The 17,251-nt window shown below is 40.7% G+C and overlaps 2 protein-coding genes across 5 annotated transcripts in view; one reads left to right on the forward strand and one right to left on the reverse strand.

The window, feature by feature from the left end:
* cttnbp2 (cortactin binding protein 2) overlaps window positions 1-8,771 on the forward strand; it is a 92,082-nt gene extending 83,311 nt beyond the window's left edge. Inside the window, exons 15-23 of the mRNA XM_082538119.1 lie at window positions 26-202; window positions 1,217-1,389; window positions 1,710-1,888; window positions 2,393-2,628; window positions 2,760-2,951; window positions 3,921-3,972; window positions 4,190-4,289; window positions 6,563-6,676; window positions 7,295-8,771. Of these exons, the coding sequence (XP_082394245.1) occupies window positions 26-202; window positions 1,217-1,389; window positions 1,710-1,888; window positions 2,393-2,628; window positions 2,760-2,951; window positions 3,921-3,972; window positions 4,190-4,289; window positions 6,563-6,676; window positions 7,295-7,648 (1,577 nt within the window). The 3' untranslated portion in view covers window positions 7,649-8,771. The remainder of the gene's footprint in view (window positions 1-25; window positions 203-1,216; window positions 1,390-1,709; window positions 1,889-2,392; window positions 2,629-2,759; window positions 2,952-3,920; window positions 3,973-4,189; window positions 4,290-6,562; window positions 6,677-7,294) is intronic.
* Window positions 8,772-11,517: 2,746 nt separating this feature from the next.
* The window catches only part of cftr (CF transmembrane conductance regulator), a 41,455-nt gene continuing 35,721 nt past the window's right edge, over window positions 11,518-17,251 (reverse strand). For all 4 annotated transcript variants that reach the window (XM_082539211.1, XM_082539213.1, XM_082539212.1 and 1 more), the window contains 4 exons: window positions 17,027-17,116; window positions 16,510-16,682; window positions 15,100-15,205; window positions 11,518-14,705 (listed from right to left, as the gene is read on the reverse strand). In XM_082539211.1, the coding sequence (XP_082395337.1) occupies window positions 14,490-14,705; window positions 15,100-15,205; window positions 16,510-16,682; window positions 17,027-17,116 (585 nt within the window). In that variant the 3' untranslated portion in view covers window positions 11,518-14,489. The remainder of the gene's footprint in view (window positions 14,706-15,099; window positions 15,206-16,509; window positions 16,683-17,026; window positions 17,117-17,251) is intronic.

Consider the following 17,251-nt stretch of genomic DNA (forward strand, 5'->3'; position numbering starts at 1 on the left):
ATTTTCCTTCCTCCTCTTCTTCCAGGTTTCCTGGTGCCAGCTGTGGGGTCAGGGGTCAGCCTACCAGCTCGACATACTGGTCACTGTGTGATAGTCCTGCTGGAGGGACTGGAGAAAGCTGCATCCCTAACAGGCCTGCTTGGAGACCTCTGCCACAGTCTGGACAGCAGGAGCGCTGCTTCATCACTGGTCCTGAACACTGGTATGGCTGCAGACAGAGCCTGTAGCACAGATACAGACAGTGTAGTAAAGCACACACACATAAGGTCTGGTGTCTCATACATAGGTGGAGGAAACTTTTATGTCAAACGTTTAGTCCCACTGCTGTTTGAAATTTGGTACCAAGAGGCACAAAAATCCTCTTGAATCCCTGCGCTAAGCCCAGCAGTAAGTTGACTGATTTTGGGGGTGGGGGTGGGGGGGTGTATGAGTTTATATGGGATCAACTTCACATTTGGTCAGTCTCAACTGCTGACGTTGGCCAAGCTAAATTACAAAGCTTATGAGTTCTCGTTGAAGGGCATGTCCAAGGTGCCATGGAAAGTTTCGATCAGAGCCCTGTCATTGCAGCTTGCAGCTGTAATTTTAATTTGTTTTGTACAAGAGTCTGTGCTCTTCGGTAAACAGGAAGTCTTAAGTGGGGTTTATAGTCCTGCAAGTGTGTCTGTCTGTACACAGCTTTTCAGACAGAAGGGGACAAGGGGTTTTCACCCACACGAGACACGCAGCCGTGCACTCTTTCAAGATCCTGACTGCATGCCACTGGAAGTGGATGACATATGGAACTGCCTAACTTTGATTGGTAGGTATGTGGGCCAGAATAGACCAGGTAGTGATAGTGGAGTTCACCGAGAAAGGGAGAACGGCAAAAAAGCGTAAAAGATCATAAAATAAAGCATGAAAAGCACAGACAGTGACTGCAGTGGACACTTTTCATTGTTTTTAACACTTCAGCTCTTTGTATGTTCGAACTTCACTCTGTGGCTGACTCACGGACCACAGACTGGTTGTAGGACATACTTTGTACACCGCCTCCATCTGACAACATAGCTCACTGCAGGCAGACAGGCAGGCCCTAGAGTGGAGTGGACAGCGAACGCGCTCCCTGTGCTCAACCACAAAACCAACAGTCAGATAATAACAACAATATAAGAGACTGACTAGGAAGATGATGCCAAATAAATCAGCTTTTTTGTCTTGTCCTTCCTTCCCTCAGGTCCCCACCACTTCCGAGAGGGGAACTTTCTGATTGCAACATTATCGAAGCCCCGCCTGCAGGGAGCAGAGCTTCGTCTCCAGCAGCATTTCCGCTGGGTCACTTTTCGTTGGGATCAGGAGCCACTGCACAGCCTGCTGGGAAGGCACCTCCGCAAAAAGCTGCTTCACAAGGTCGGACAGAGGTTTAGCTGCAGCTGCCAGAGAGACTGCATCATTTTGGTGGATGGCCAGATCGGTTTTGTTTTAATCACAACCAAAATTGTGTTGTTGTTTTTTTTTCCACCTGTAATCCCAAACAAGCTCAAATGTTAGGAAATGGATCATTAAGAGTAGCACAGGGAGACGTGATCAAAAACATAGAACTGTTCACAGGAAACCCAGTCTGTGATATTCCTTCCCATATGTCCTTTTGATATTTCACTTTAGCCACATGGTGTTTTATCATAAGAGCAGAACATATTCAGTTCTGTTTCCCTGCTTCTTTCCCCCAGATGGGGACTGGACTTTGGTCTCCTGATGGCGTCATGGAGCGGTTGGTGTTGTGGGTGAGCCAGGTTTGGCAGCAGCTCAATGCCTGCCTGTCCCGTCTGGGGACCCATGAGGCTTTGCTGGGCCCGCAGCTCTTCCTGTCCTGCCCTGTGGTCCCAAACAACGCGCAGGTCATTGTAAGGTGTGTGAACATGTCTCTATCTAGAAAAAGATTATAGTTTGTTTCCAGTGCTCATTTGTGAAGTGAAGGAGTTATGCGATTTGAATTAAAGCTGAAGCCCTGCACTGTTGATTGTTTGACCTGTACAGAGGCACAGTCCCCCTCTTGGTGAGAGTAGTTTAATTTGCTGTGATGAAAAACACAAAATCAGTGAATATTTGTACATAAGTGACGGAATTACTTAGTAGATCTGTTGTAAATGAGCTTTTAGTTGATTTGGTTACATTTTAAAAAGTGCTGCTTGCTCTACACATTAATGATTTATGATTGTTTCCATATAAAGTGTTTATCTTTCTACCTTCATTTATGATAAATGAACATTCTAAACTGAACTGAAACGACCTCAGTGTTGACCAGATAATCTGCGGCCAGAGGAAAAAGATCAGGAAACGACTTAAGGGAAGAACTATGAAGTGTGTGCGTGCTTGGAAGCTTACATGTTTGCGTGTGTGCACATATGTGCAGGTGGCTGGCACGTCTCTGGAATGCTGTGGTCGTCCCCCGTGTAGAAGAAGCCATCATCTCCCGGGTAACAGCCAAGCGCTCCTCCTCTTCCACCTCTCACTCTCCAGCCCCCTCATCACAACGACCATGTCTTAGCAACTGTGGGCTGAGTGCTGGACAACAGGCTGTGGTGAAAGCCGCTCTCAGCATCCTGGTCAACAAGGCTGTACTCCTGGGATGCCCCCTGCCTCGACACGGTGCGTGTGCGTCACATGTGATGTTTGGCTGTTGATTCACTCAAGTTCCCAAAGGAAATAAGTGAGCAGGGAAAAAGACATGACATGAGATTAAAAATGCACTGATCGACAGTGTTTCCCTTATTCCTCAGAAATCGACAGATACCTGCTAGAGTTTCAGGGTGGCACGTTCCCTCTGTCAGCTGTTGGCCCCTATAAAGGAAGCATGTGCGGCGGAGGAGGTAGAAGGGGATGGGACAGTGGCAAGTTGAGACGATCCAACACCAGCCCTCGGAAGAAGGGAAGCCCCGCCTTGAATTGGAGCAGCAGTTCCTTCAGAGAGGGTAAGAATGCTGCTCTGCATTGGATCACAATGAACAATGTATTTGTACTTGTGGGAATATTCTTTTAAAAATCTGTCATTTTGGAGGGGCAGGTTTACTTGAATAATTTAAAGGTATCAAGGCGTGATTGTATTCTGTAAGTGTTAACTAAAACTGGTCCATAACAGTAAAGTAACTGGTGGCACCACCCGGCACCTGATTGTGGATGCATGCTGTTGTTTTTAACTTTGTTATCTACTGCCATCGTTCACCTTTGCTTTTGTCCAGGTTGCAGCTGTAAATGCTTTTTTCGATGATTTTCCTGATTAAATAAAAGTTGCATTGGTTCGCTGGTACCATCTTATGGTACAAACTGGTATTACACGAACGTGCGGCCCAACCCAAGTGCAGACGATATCTCTTCACCACAACACATAGATGTTTTCGACATTGTGTCATAGTGGTTATTTCTTCACATTCAGACAGCTTTAATTATTTTGTGTTTTAAATGTAAAATCATTACACTGTGACGTTCTGGATGTAACAGAGCAATGAAAGTCCTCAGATACTTCAGATAAAGCATTTTTTCAGTCACATATAAAGAGCTTGTTAAAATACAATGCGTAAAGCGTTAGATTTAGACATTTGAAAGCCCGGATTAAGGACACATGTCTTCAATCTCCACAAGGTGGCACTGTTTACCAGCCCTAACATTTGCTGCCTGCCTCTTCTTTTCTCCTTTTTACTCTGAAGAAACCACAAATCCCCATCTTTTATATTTGAAAGCAAGTTGTTTCTAATTAAAACTATTGGTAGGTCTGTTTGTGTCCACGTGCACAGTTTGTGTACTCATCAGCTCACCTTCCGTGTTTCTATAGATAAGCCTTTTTAATAAAACCCAGGCTTTTGGCTCTGTTCCTGTTGCCATTTAAGTGAACTGCCGTTTTTCATGTCGTATGAATAAAGCTGTACATTAACCTATGATTTCAGGTTCTCTCTCGAGCTCTGATGTCAGCTTGATCTCCAATGGCAAAGTCCAGAGGTTGGTTCTGTGTCTCATTAATATAAATGTGCAGCAGTGGTAATAGCATTAGCATCAGTACCTTATATTAATATGTGGACAGACAGAACCTGCAAACATATTTTTATTAAATAGCTTAATTAAGTAGTTGTTACAGTAGGTTAGGTGCCTTTGCATATATATTTTGTAAAAATTATTGTTACTATTATTAATTTTTTAAATTGTTATACTTTTTTAGACAGCCCGAAGGTCTGTCTGTTTTCTCTGATGATGAGACCGATTTGATCAGAGAACTGCAGACGATGTGCTCCAGCAAATCTGAGCCAGACATCACTAAGGTACTCACACTCACAAGCCTTTCTCCACTCACTCACTGACACAATGGATTTACTCCGACTCTAACTTAAAAGAGACGTTTCAATGCTGGGAAGTCAGTTATATTATCAATCCAGTGGAAATGTGCCGTTAACAGTAATTTATGACCAGGGCTAACTGAAATAGTGGGGAGACCGTTGACATATAATTTAGTGCTGTCAATAGATTTAAAAAAATCTAACAAATTAATCGCACAATTTTCTGTAATTAATCGCAATTTCTTGATCAATAGCCTGGTTGCAATTAAATTTTTTTCAACTATATATTTAAGCTTGTAACTGATATTTATGCAATATAATGAAGTAAATACAGAATAAACACAACGATTGGATGCTTAAATTCAAAGAGAATTTGAATAGTTTTCTTCAATCTTGTAGCACAGATTCTCTTCTGTGAAATACAACTTTTTAAAAACCCTACATACTAACAGGTAAGTATGCACTAATATATAATATATGTATTAGTGCTCTCAAACAATTACAATTTTAAATCAGATTCATCACAGGGTTACTGTGGATTAATTTTGATTAATCACAATTAAATATCATTCATTTTTATTCTATATTGATCACATTTCATTTTGCATGAGCAAACAGACTCGAGAAAAAGGGAAAATATACGGACTTAACATGTTTATTGAACATCTTGAACATTCGTGTTAACAAAAAGAACTGTGTAAACATTTATCCACTCTCACTCTTCGTGAGGCACTTCAAGTCCTTGAAACGTGGAGCCAAAGCTATGTAAAGCGCCTGTTCTCAACGATATTAATAGGTCTGCAGTTTGTTGCAGTCCACTTGGCAGTTGTGTCGGTCAATATTTGCGAGGTAGACTTACTGAGTCCCCGATGCTCCGTGAGTGGTTTGTCGCAAGCTGGGTGACCCGTTAGCTAAAGTCCTAGCAGCATACCCGACTAACGTATGCTTCGCGTCAATGTGATATTTTTTTTAATACTCAAATTTCCCATCGAGAGGTGATAAACGCCAATGTGCGTTTATCATCTTCCATATTGAGTTGATTGGTTCAGCTGCCCGTCACTACCAGATCAGCTGCCCATTTGCGAAGGTAACTCTACTTGGACAAACTGCCTGAAATGCGTTGACAGAAACATTTCAGGGATTTTGAGTCATTCTGCAATTTTTGACATTAATTGCGTTAAAATTTTTGATCGCGTTGACCGTGATGGCGGATTAATGTGCGTTAACACGTTCATTTCGACAGCACTAATAATTTTATATAAATACTGCATGTGAAATGTTGTCAACTACTGACTTTTGACCCAGGAAGGTTTTAAAAACTTGAAACGTACTTCCCACCATTTCAGTAAGAACCTAAAGTTCACTGCACTGACATATAGATCGCTGCTGAGTGACCAGACTGGTATTTAATGCTAAAAATGATCTGGATAAACTAAAATCATTTTAAATATAAGGACTGTTTTGAATTTTGGGGTGAACATGTTTTTTTTTCAGTGAGTTACTGCTTGAAGTGTGGAACTCATGGACATCAGATACTGTGTTTCCTGCCTAGAAACACTCTGCCAGGCCTTTCCTGTCGCTGCCTTCAGTTGTTGCTTGTTTCTGATCTCTGTGCTTTCACTTGTGTCTGCAGTAACAATGCAAAGCATGTTCTGTTGGTTTGAGATCAGCCATTGAAGAAGATCATATTTTTGCAGCTTATAAAACTTTTGGGTTGCTTTTGCTGTATGATTTGGGTCATTATCCATTTCCACAGTGAAGCACTCTCTGATCAGTATTGCAGCATTTGGCTGAATGTTAGCAGAGAGTAATTGCCCTGAACACTAAAGAAATCCTCCTGCTACTTCTGTGAGCACTCACATCATTACACATTAGTGGTCCAATTCCACTGGCAAGCATACAAATTTCCCCCTCATGCTGGACAGATACTGTGGTATTCTTTGGATTATGAACTGTTGTTTTTTTTTTCTTCTCCATACTTTTCTCTTCTTCCCATCATTTCTTTTGCTAGCTTTCTGATAAGTTTATTGTGGTTTTGCAGCATAATGATAACCTCATGAAACTTCTCATGAAACCATACCAATCATACGTCATATGTAATTTGGCCTCACCTGACCATAAAACTGCTGGTCAGCAGGTGTCCAGCGACTTTTGAGCCTATGAAAATGGCTGTGTAGAAAAGTAGGGGGGAAAAGTCAAAACTTACACTCCTCCAGGTATGAGCTGCTGCTTGAAATACTCTTCTCTATCTCTTACAGATCTCTCACACCAAAGATGACATGATCCTGTTCTCCAGCTTGCCCAGAGAAGCAGTGCTCCCACGAAAGGCTGAGCAAGAAACCGCAGTCCAGCAACGACCACAGATGGAAAGAGTAAGAGGCAAAGGCGATTAGCAGCTTAACACTGTGATAAATAATAGTTATAGTAAATAGCATCAGAAAGCAATGAATACATTAGCCTGTGAGTCAAACGCTAGTGGTGGTTTGATATTTAACGAGACCTGTTCCAGTTAATTTCCAACTCTCTAGTTTTGTTCTTTCACTCAACTAAAGCAACATTGCACAATTAACAGTTGTAATTAATCCTTTATTTATCTTATAATGGGCCTTGGTGGAGCCTTGTGCTGATCCGCTCACTGAAACATTTAGCTCCTCTCCTTTTAAACCATCACTATAACTTTTGGCCCTCCACTGATTCTAAACGGTCTTGCAGCAGGTGCAAACCACACTTTTTGATGGAAAACAGAGGAAGAGTAGAAAGCAATGTCTGAATGTAGCTGTGCAGAGCAGTCTGAATCCTGAGCTTTTGGCTTACTCTTGCTGCTAATCCGTCTACTACACCACAAACAGGTTACTTATAACTAGAAGTAGTAAGAAGCAGTAACTTGATTACGTTTCACATCTCCTCTGTAATTTCATGCATTATTGCCCCCACCAGTTTTGTCCACTGACATGAAAACGTTAAAGCGTGCTCAATCTTTGATCCCGCAGACCGTCAGTCAGTCCAGCCGCAGCTCCAACCAGGTGTCTGTCCAGAGCAGCGATCGACGATCGGGCCCGCGTGTCAAATCACAGCTCCCCATCGCCAGCAGCCGAGGGCAGCACACCCGCGTCTCTGCGGCCACCCCAAGCAGCAGCAATAACAATAATGGCAGCAACAGCCCCAGCCGAATCCAGACGCCCCACAGCCGCAGCAGAACTACAAACAGCAGCACCAACAGCAGAACAAAGCAGGCTCCATCCAGCAGCAGCAGCAACAACAACTACTACAGCAACATTGACAACAACAACCAATCACATGAGGAGATCTGGATTCTCCACAGAGACCTGCATGAAAACAAATAGACATTTTCTCCCTCCTCCTCCCCACGATTCTTCCTGTCATGATGTAAAGACTAAGTACCTGACAACCTTTGACTCTTAGTATTTGTACTTGTTACTAGTACTTGTTACACTGTAATACAGTTGTGTACTTGGGGACCATAGTTTCATTCTATTACAGTATTTGAATTATGTGATTGCTTGGGGTTAAAGAAAAGTGGCTTCTCGTGTGTGGGAAACAACACAAGGTAATGCAGCAGGTTGTTTTACTGTTGCCTTAATTCCAGTGCATCAACCTGCAGCAAGTACGTGACAGTATTCAGAGACGGGTTAAGAACTGACTCACCTATAGTATTTAACCTGCCTCAAAACAGCCCTGGCACAGTATTCTTGTGTACTTAAAGTGAAATGCTGTACTTCTGAAGCCACTGAGTGTTTTTGGATCAAAGAAGGAAAAAGCAGGTTTTTTCTCTTTCTTTTGTTTTTGTTTTTGATTTTTTTTTTTTTTTTGCTTTCTTTTGGGTATTAAGTATTTTGAAATATTCACGTGTTTTATCTTTAAATAGTTGCAAGGTTGGTTAAAATACTGTTGAAATTAATCAGGGTTTTACCAAATATTTGTACATAAGAATTAGTAAGTCTAAATGCTCTATAGATCGGTGTATGTGGTATGTGGATGCTTGTACAGTGATATAAATCTTAAAGCAAAACAGCTGAGAAAAACAGGCTACTTGTATATAGTGTTTGTAAATTGAGTTTTGGTTCTGAGCCCTTCACTTGTTTCATAGTGAAGGTGGTTGTGGCAATAAGTAATAGAACTGTAGAAATACAGGATGTCCTCTGTCAATTGTAAGCCATAATAAATATTTTCAAAGCTCATCAGTTACCCTGACTCGTGTTCAGCTGATCCCCAACTCTGTAATTCACTTTTTATTCACGCTTCCCATTATTATTGTGTGTGTTTTTATTTTTAAGGACATGTTTTATCGGAAGCGTTTATGTACATATATATAAATATATCTATACATATGTACAGGAGAGATTTTAGGCAACATATGATTTTGATCTGTACGATAGCTGTTTGAAGTTTAAAGAATTGTCTTTTTTGTCAAGCACAAGAATTAAACACAGCACTGTCAAAACCCCCGTCAGCCTTTCTCGTTTTTTATTTGTTTTTGCTTTTTCTTGTTATTATTTTGTTTGTTTTTTTTTATCTGCATTTTTTAAAACTGGCACACTGAGTCAAAAGACTTAAGAGTTGACCAACCATGTCATAAAATATGGTGAATTGTATCAAGTATCAAGTGTTTTTAAAAAAATTTATATTATTCTGAATATTTAATATTTTAACACCTCTCCTGACTATTAATTATTTATTTATTTATGTTTATTTATTACACTGTCCTTATAGTTGTTGGGCTATTTACAAGATGATGAGTAGTAGTAGATGTTTGAAAACTACTACTATATATTATACTATATTCACGAAGTCACATTTAGTGAGACTTCTGTATGGTTTATAGTTTTTAAATCTTCTGTGTATGTTTGTAAATCTGGGTTATCCAGAAAACATTAGCTTCACATAGTTTCAAAACAAAGATGACTCATTCAGAAGTTGGAAAACAGGAGCTGTATCCATCTTTTAAATGGTCCATTGTTAATACCAGGACACTTCAGCTTTAGTCAATAAATCAGCAATATAATGCGAAATTTTCGGACATGTCTCAAGACTGAAAGTTCTTTATTGCCGTTGTAAAAAAAGAAAGTATACAGTTTATCAGAGTCATGGTCTGAAGACTTTGTTGTGCCATGAGGAGCACTGTAAAGTCAGTAATCTCTATGACAACCTGGCGTCCACACGAGCAGAGGGAAGAGAGAGGCCTCGGACGGAGCTTCCACAACCAAAGGGGCAGGAGCAGAACCAGAGGCAGTGGGTAGCCAAGGCCGCCCAGCCAAGGGGCAACAATAATAATAATTATATACAGTGGCTTGCAAAAGTATTCGGCCCCCTTGAACTTTTTCACATTACAGCCACAAACATGAATCAATTTTATTGGAATTCCATGTGAAAGACCAACACAAAGTGGTGTACACATGAGAAGTGGAATGAAACTCATACATGATTCCAAACATTTATTTTTTTTACAAATAAATAACTGCAAAGTGGGGTGTGCGTAATTATTCAGCCCCCTTTGGTCTGAGTGCAGTCAGTTGCCCATAGACATTGCCTGATGAGTGCTAATGACTAAACAGAGTGCACCTGTGTGTAATCTAATGTCAGTACAAATACAGTTGCTCTGTGACGGCCTCAGAGGTTGTCTAAGAGAATGTTGGGAGCAACGACACCATGAAGTCCAAAGAACACACCAGACAGGTCAGGGATAAAGTTATTGAGAAATTTAAAGCAGGCTTAGGCTACAGAAAGATTTCCCAAGCCTTGAACATCCCACGGAGCACTGTTCAAGCAATCATTCAGAAATGGAAGGAGTATGGCACAACTGTAAACCTACCAAGACAAGGCCGTCCACCTAAACTCACAGGCCGAACAAGGAGAGCGCTGATCAGAAATGCAGCCAAGAGGCCCATGGTGACTCTGAACGAGCTGCAGAGATCTACAGCTCAGGTGGGGGAATCTGTCCATAGGACAACTATTAGTCGTGCACTGCACAAAGTTGGCCTTTATGGAAGAGCGGCAAGAAGAAAGCCATTGTTAACAGAAAACCATAAGAAGTCCCATTTGCAGTTTGCCACAAGCCATGTGGGGGACACAGCATACATGTGGAAGAAGGTGCTCTGGTCAGATGAGACCAAAATGCAAAACGCTATGTGTGGCGGAAAACTAACACTGCACATCCCTCTGAACACACCATCCCCACTGTCAAATATGGTGGTGGCAGCATCATGCTCTGGGGGTGCTTCTCTTCAGCAGGGACAGGGAGGCTGGTCAGAGTTGATGGGAAGATGGATGGAGCCAAATACAGGGCAGTATTGGAAGAAAACCTCTTGGAGTCTGCAAAAGACTTGAGACTGGGGCGGAGGTTCACCTTCCAGCAGGACAACGACCCTAAACATAAAGCCAGGGCAACAATGGAACGGTTTAAAACAAAACATATCCATGTGTTAGAATGGCCCAGTCAAAGTCCAGATCTAAATCCAATCGAGAACCTGTGGCAAGATCTGAAAACTGCTGTTCACAAACGATGTCCATCTAATCTGACTGAGCTGGAGCTGTTTGCAAAGAAGAATGGGCAAAGATTTCAGTCTCTGTGCAAAGCTGGTAGAGACAAACCCTAAAAGACTGGCAGCTGTAATTGCAGCAAAAGGTGGTTCTACAAAGTATTGACTCTGGGGGCTGAATAATTACGCACACCCCACTTTGCAGTTATTCATTTGTAAAAAATGTTTGGAATCATGTATGATTTTCGTTCCACTTCTCACGTGTGCACCACTTTGTGTTGGTCTTTCACGTGGAATTCCAATAAAATTGATTCATGATAATATTTGACTAATCAGATTAAAATGTCAGGGATGTAACATTAACTAAGAACTGGGTTAGAGGAAGGGCTATGTTCATATTTAACATAGCTACATGTCAAATAATACTATTAAAATAATGAGTTAAGGATATGCACCAATTAAAAGAATGTGAACGGGAGAAGGAGGCAAGGTCCACTGAACTGTGAATTACACAGAGCCACCATAGTAAGGTCTAAGCATTGAAAATGACCCATAGCTCGTTTCCTTTAAATTATATGGGTGTAATGATTGGATATATATACAGCTTTACATTTGGTGTTTTTTTAAAGGATGTAATGAATATGTCAGTCACTATAAGATCCAAAAATGAAAATGTTTTCCATACAAACATCTGAGAAAAAGAACACGACCACATCTGAATTCTCAAAATCTTTAGTTTTACTGGAAATATAGTTGATTGACAAATACATTTATACATTTCTGGACATCTCTGCCCATTTCCTATGAGTAAGAAACAGTTTTGTTCTTAATTTACAATGTTAAAAAAAATGTCAGTTAACATATTGAGGCATTTCTTCAAGGTACCTTCATTTACTGCAGCGGTGCTTTACAAAATTATAATTCAAAATACAATGAATGTTAGAAAAGTCTAGAGCGAAGAACTGAGAAATCGTGAGAATTGATAAACAAAGAAAACCAACATGCTTTGCAATTGTACAGCAGTAGCTCTTAAAAAGTTTCTCTCACATTTCTTTTTATTTTATTTTATTTTTTTTTACTTTGGACAAATTACCAGCTTCTCTCCATAAATCATAAAACAATAGCGGCTGAGAAATTAAAGATAATTGTTTTCAAATGTCATTATTCTACTTTTCATTGAGGATTTGACATGAAAGTGCAGATTTTTTAATTGTGTGACTGTTTCCGTGCTGTGAAAGCTGGTGAGTACCTCAGGGTGTCTCTAAAGTGCATACGCATAGAAAAATAAGGGTATCAGAGTCATCACAAACTATTAGCGTCAGCCAACAGCGTCACTGTTTTGTGGACATCAGTTAAGTTACTTAAGGGTCAGACTGACTGACTATAGACAGAAGGAATTTGGGACTATTTGCTTTATTTAAAAGAAAAATCCAAAAAGACACACAAAGCCACTGCAGAAGTCTCATTTAATGAGCTGCTGTTATTGCTCTTGATCTCCTAGTTTGGCACATACAGCCACAATAAATAAAAAGTAAAAGCCAACGAGCACGTCATTAAAATCAATCCTTTGCACCAGACACCTTGACATTTTTCCAGACTTGTGCGTCTTGAGCCGTTCCTAGGCAGGTTTTACAGTGTGATAGGATGCTTTGTCTTTCTTGGGGAGGCTATGAGGTGGCCTGGAGGCTTCAGCCCAGCACCAACATGCTGGTCGAGGATACATCAGTATGCCTTTGGAGTGCCTGTGTGAGTGCTGCTAAATCTCAGAGCAGTTCTAACAGCAGCTTCACCACATAAATGAGGAACTTATAATGAATTATAGTATGGTTATAATTTGATTCTTCAAAACTATTGAATAACATTTGCTAACAGTTACGTTCAATTTGACTTGTTCAAATTATTCCAGTCTGGTGTGGAGTGTATTGTCTCACTCTTGCTAACTGCTTGGCTATCGGGATGCCTGCTATACAAGTAAAAATATAAATAGTGGGATTTGAATGGCTGCCTTTGGGGACTGTGTAGGGTGTGCATGAAGACTCCTGCTTGATACTGATACATTTTGGTAAAACAGAAGAACATCTGTTCTTGTGATTGTTCTTATTTTTTAACGGTTCCATATGCCAAGAATAGAGAACAAAGTATGTGGCCTTAGTGTTTTCCTGTTTGCTCACAATGCTCAGTTACATGCTCCACACTCATTCAAAATGCATCTAAAAAGTCAGGCTTCTACAGTGGCTGTTATTAGACGTTCAGTCTGAGGTGCTCCAGTGAAAATGAGCTGGCTGTTAGCCAAAATGCTTTTCAAAAAAAACAAACAAAAAACTGCAACTGAAACCAATAAAAATCCTGTTTAAACAACAAATCATGCAAAAAGACAAGTATGGATTTCTTTCCCTTTTTTCAAAGCAAGTGCAGAAGAGCACATCTGTGAGAACCATCTGAACTCAATGAGCTCATGTACTGTTTGTTCATCACTGAAACCTGCCGGAGCTCTTTAATGAGCTAAATAACAGTGTCCACTTAGTCAGACTGAACCTGGACTCTGGTGCATGCTATGATGTGCTTTGTTTACATGTCAGCTCTTTGTAAGTCATACGATTCTTCCTCTATTTAGCTGGTCCCTTTCCATACTCTTCTTTATCTTCCATGCAGTGTGCTTGTGAAGCCTTTCATTCACACACGCACGCACGCACACACACACACACACACACACACACACACACACACACACACACACACACACACACACTGATTTTCCTTTAATTTAGTGGCAGAATTCACCATTGCACACATTTTCTTTAAAAAAAACAAACAAAAAAATAATACTCCTAAACTTGCATTTGTGTTATTCTAATGTTTGAGACACCTGCAATTAGAAGTTTTGCATCTGTACTCTCATCCTTCATATTTTGCACTGTGCACACTCAGTCATGTTCAGGCAACTTTTAAACATGCCTATTCTGAGGTGGGAGCGACACAGTGGTACAGTGGTTAACACATCACCTCACCTTCTTGCTGGCTTCTCTTTTTGTGTTGAGCATGTTCTTTGGGTTCCTCAGCATCTTCCAGTTCTTTCCCACAGTCCAAAGACATTCGTGTTAGGTTAGCTCATGACTTTACTGGTTTTAGATGTGAGTGTGTGGTTCACTGTCTCTGTGTTAGCCTTGTGATGGAGTAATAACTTGTCCAGAGTGGCAGGTTTTACTCTGCTTTGTGATACAGCACTTTGTGACTGCTTCTTTGTGAAAAGCTCTCTGTAATAAACTTTACTTACTTATTATTGCTTATCCTGCCTTTTGCCCTATGTTGGGATCGGCTCCAGTCACACCTTTGGTAAAAGGTTAATAAAATAGTAGGTAGCTGGACTGTTTAAGTAATTTAGGACATAGCTCTTTTTTTTAATGTGTGCAAAGCTTCATAATCCTGGTTTTACTTTGTGACAGTGAAGTGGATCTCAGCAGCTATGTTTGGCTATGAAAAATGTGGCTTCAATTTCTGTAAGACACAATTCACTATTCTCCTAAGAGTGGGTAAAATAATATGCCTGAGTTGTCCAAACTGATTCAGATTCTGTCATTATGGCCTCGTCAATCTTGCTTCAGAAATTAACCCCAAATCATTGGTCTTCAAACAGCTGTTTGTTTGTCCCTGCAGGTGTGTATGCGCATGTGTGTTTGCAGCTGGCCAGTTAGAGTCTCGTGTCATGGACTTCATCTTCTGCTTCCTCTGGCAGTGAGGAGATCTTGGCGGTCTGTGGCGTCGGCCTCTTGTTGGAGTTAAGGCGGTGAAGCGTTGGGAAGAGGCGGAGCCGATCGGCTGTGCTCATGGCCTGTTTGAGGTGACTCTTCTCATTCATGAGCTTCTGAATGGAGTCGTATGTTTTCATGGAGCTGCCTTCAATCATCTGAACAGGAGGGAGAGAGGAAGGAGAGGCAGCTTCATTTTGTTGTTCATCAAAATGTTCTTTTTTTTCTGTAAAATATGCCAACTCACCAGAAATGTAAAAACAAATTGCCGCATTTATATATATTTGTTTTATTTTGAAAACTCACGTATGGAAAAAGTAGTTTATGTGCAGGGTTATTATTCTGCAGATAATAATTCTTGTCCCCTGTAAGGAAGTTTTGACCTTCCCATTAAGGCAACACGATTTGTTAGCATTGCAAACAACCCAGCACTTTCAAGACCCGCAGCATGAGGGAGTGTTGATAGATGATCTTACAGTGCTCTACTCGAGTTTCATAAACTTCGACAAACGTATGAGAGCAACTCAGAAATAAACTTAGACCAGAACTTACCAGGAATGACTGACAGTCCGTCAGTGGATCCACCCTGTGTTCTGACATGATGACGGTGCAGCCTGAAAACGCCTGTTTCAGTGTCTTCCTCAGGACCTTCAGTGTTCTGTTCACACACACACACACACACACACACACACACACACACACACACACACACACACACACACACACACACACACATTACTGTTATCAAAGGCTTTTCCTTCACTGCTATTGCATTAGTTTAACCTCAGGCAAATTCTGCAGAGCATTAAGCTAGACGGTTTATTATAAGCTTCATTTACTACCATGACCCCCCCTTCTCCACCATCCTGCACATATGGTTACACACACACATACATTAGGCTTAAATTACTGTAAGCAATCTGGATTGTCACCATATGCAGTGACAGGAACACCACACATGCTGGATTTGCATGACTGCCGTTGCAATGTGACTTCACCTTACTGCTTGGCTTTAACAGGGAGAACGCCACAAACAATATACAAACTCTTTCAGGAGGCAGCTGTGTTTAAGCATGTGTTAGCAAAGGAACTTCATAGACAAAACATTTTTTATTCACTTCTAATGAAAGCTACTTGTCGCCGCTCCTTTGTCACATGGGGTCATACCTTTGGGCAATACCTTTGAGCTAACTTTAGCTATTTCATTTTTTTTTTTATTGTTGTGATTTTGATATGTTTGTCTGGAACAGGTCTCTCTTGTAAATCAGACACTGAGTCTCTATTTGTTTAAGCGGAATAAAGAAAATCCAGCCGTGAGCTTGTAATGCTATTTTTTCCTTGGATTCTACTGAAGTAGCCTTGAATCAGTCACAGTTCTTCTGGGTCTTTGTGTAGCTACTCAGTTCATCGACTGACTGAAACAAGCCTCCTTCACCTCCTTCTCCTTTAAGCCAACTTTCTTCTGATTGGTGGCCCCTAACAAATAAAAAGTCTGAATAGCAGACTGGGTGGGTCATATTAAAGATATACCTTATGATTCAAATCATACAGATCTAAAAGTAGAAAAAATGCCCAAAATTCGGCATATAGAGCAGTCTGAAGCAAGAGCTTTTAGATCCAAGGGATTACTTGCATAGAGACTGATCTCATTGTTTAAATCATTGTGGACGGTTATCGCTCAGGTCATCTACCAATCAGAAGGTTAACTGTTAACTTAATCGCTTTGTGTTTGCAGCAGTTAGGAAACCCTGCACATACATAAAAGTGCTGTGTGACGGGATGAATGAGACTTGCAGTAGAAAGCACATTGAGTGCTCAATTGAGTAGAAAGGTATTATAAAAGTACCGCTGTAGTGACCATTTAACAGCACATGTAAGCCCCATATACTGGTCTAGTGATATTTTTAAATCAAATGTGATTTATATATGTTGATTATTGAGTAGACAGTGTTTAATACTCACATAGGGTCAAGGTAGGCAGATGGCTCATCCAGCAGCAGGATACGGGCTCTACTGAGGATGGAACGGGCAAGACAAACCAGCTGTTTGTGTCCATTGCACAGCACGCTGCCTCCATACTCCAGCTGAAAGTCTAGCTTGTCTGGGAACTGCTCAATCACAGACTTCAGACCCACCTGAGGGCACACAAGACAGAGTTTACTTTTACTGAAAGTCCGAAGTTCCATATTATCTTTACCTCATTTTTAGCATTTTAAAATATTAGTGTAAACTTCATGACATCAATGTTGAAATGGTGGTAAAACTGCATGGCAGTAATTTTACCAACATCACTGTCCTATGCAGACAGTACAATAATTCCATATTTATTCCTAGCATGAGGGGAAAGCTCAAAGAGGGCATGTAAGATTGTGTCTAACTCCAAAACATGAGCTTTATTATCTCTAATTGAAGCAAAACAAGGCTGCTTTATCAATCATAACTAAATTACGAAACAAAGAAAACACCGCCTCCTCCTCACCTCCTCAGCCACCTTCCACAGTTCTGTGTCGCTGTAATTTCCATGTGGGTCCAGGTTCATCCGGAAAGTTCCAGTCAGGATAAAGACTTTCTGTTCAAGAAAGACCAGAGACTTAAACAGTTAACTCTCAATAGACTGGATTAAAAAGATATCTTGTAACATCCAAGAATAATGACTTAAGTTTCAAAACATTAAGTCATTTTTCTTGTAAAACAGAGAGGGGGC

The sequence above is a fragment of the Aulonocara stuartgranti genome (genome assembly GCF_965226115.1).
Source record: "Aulonocara stuartgranti genome assembly, chromosome: 7".
NCBI lineage: Eukaryota > Metazoa > Chordata > Actinopteri > Cichliformes > Cichlidae > Aulonocara > Aulonocara stuartgranti.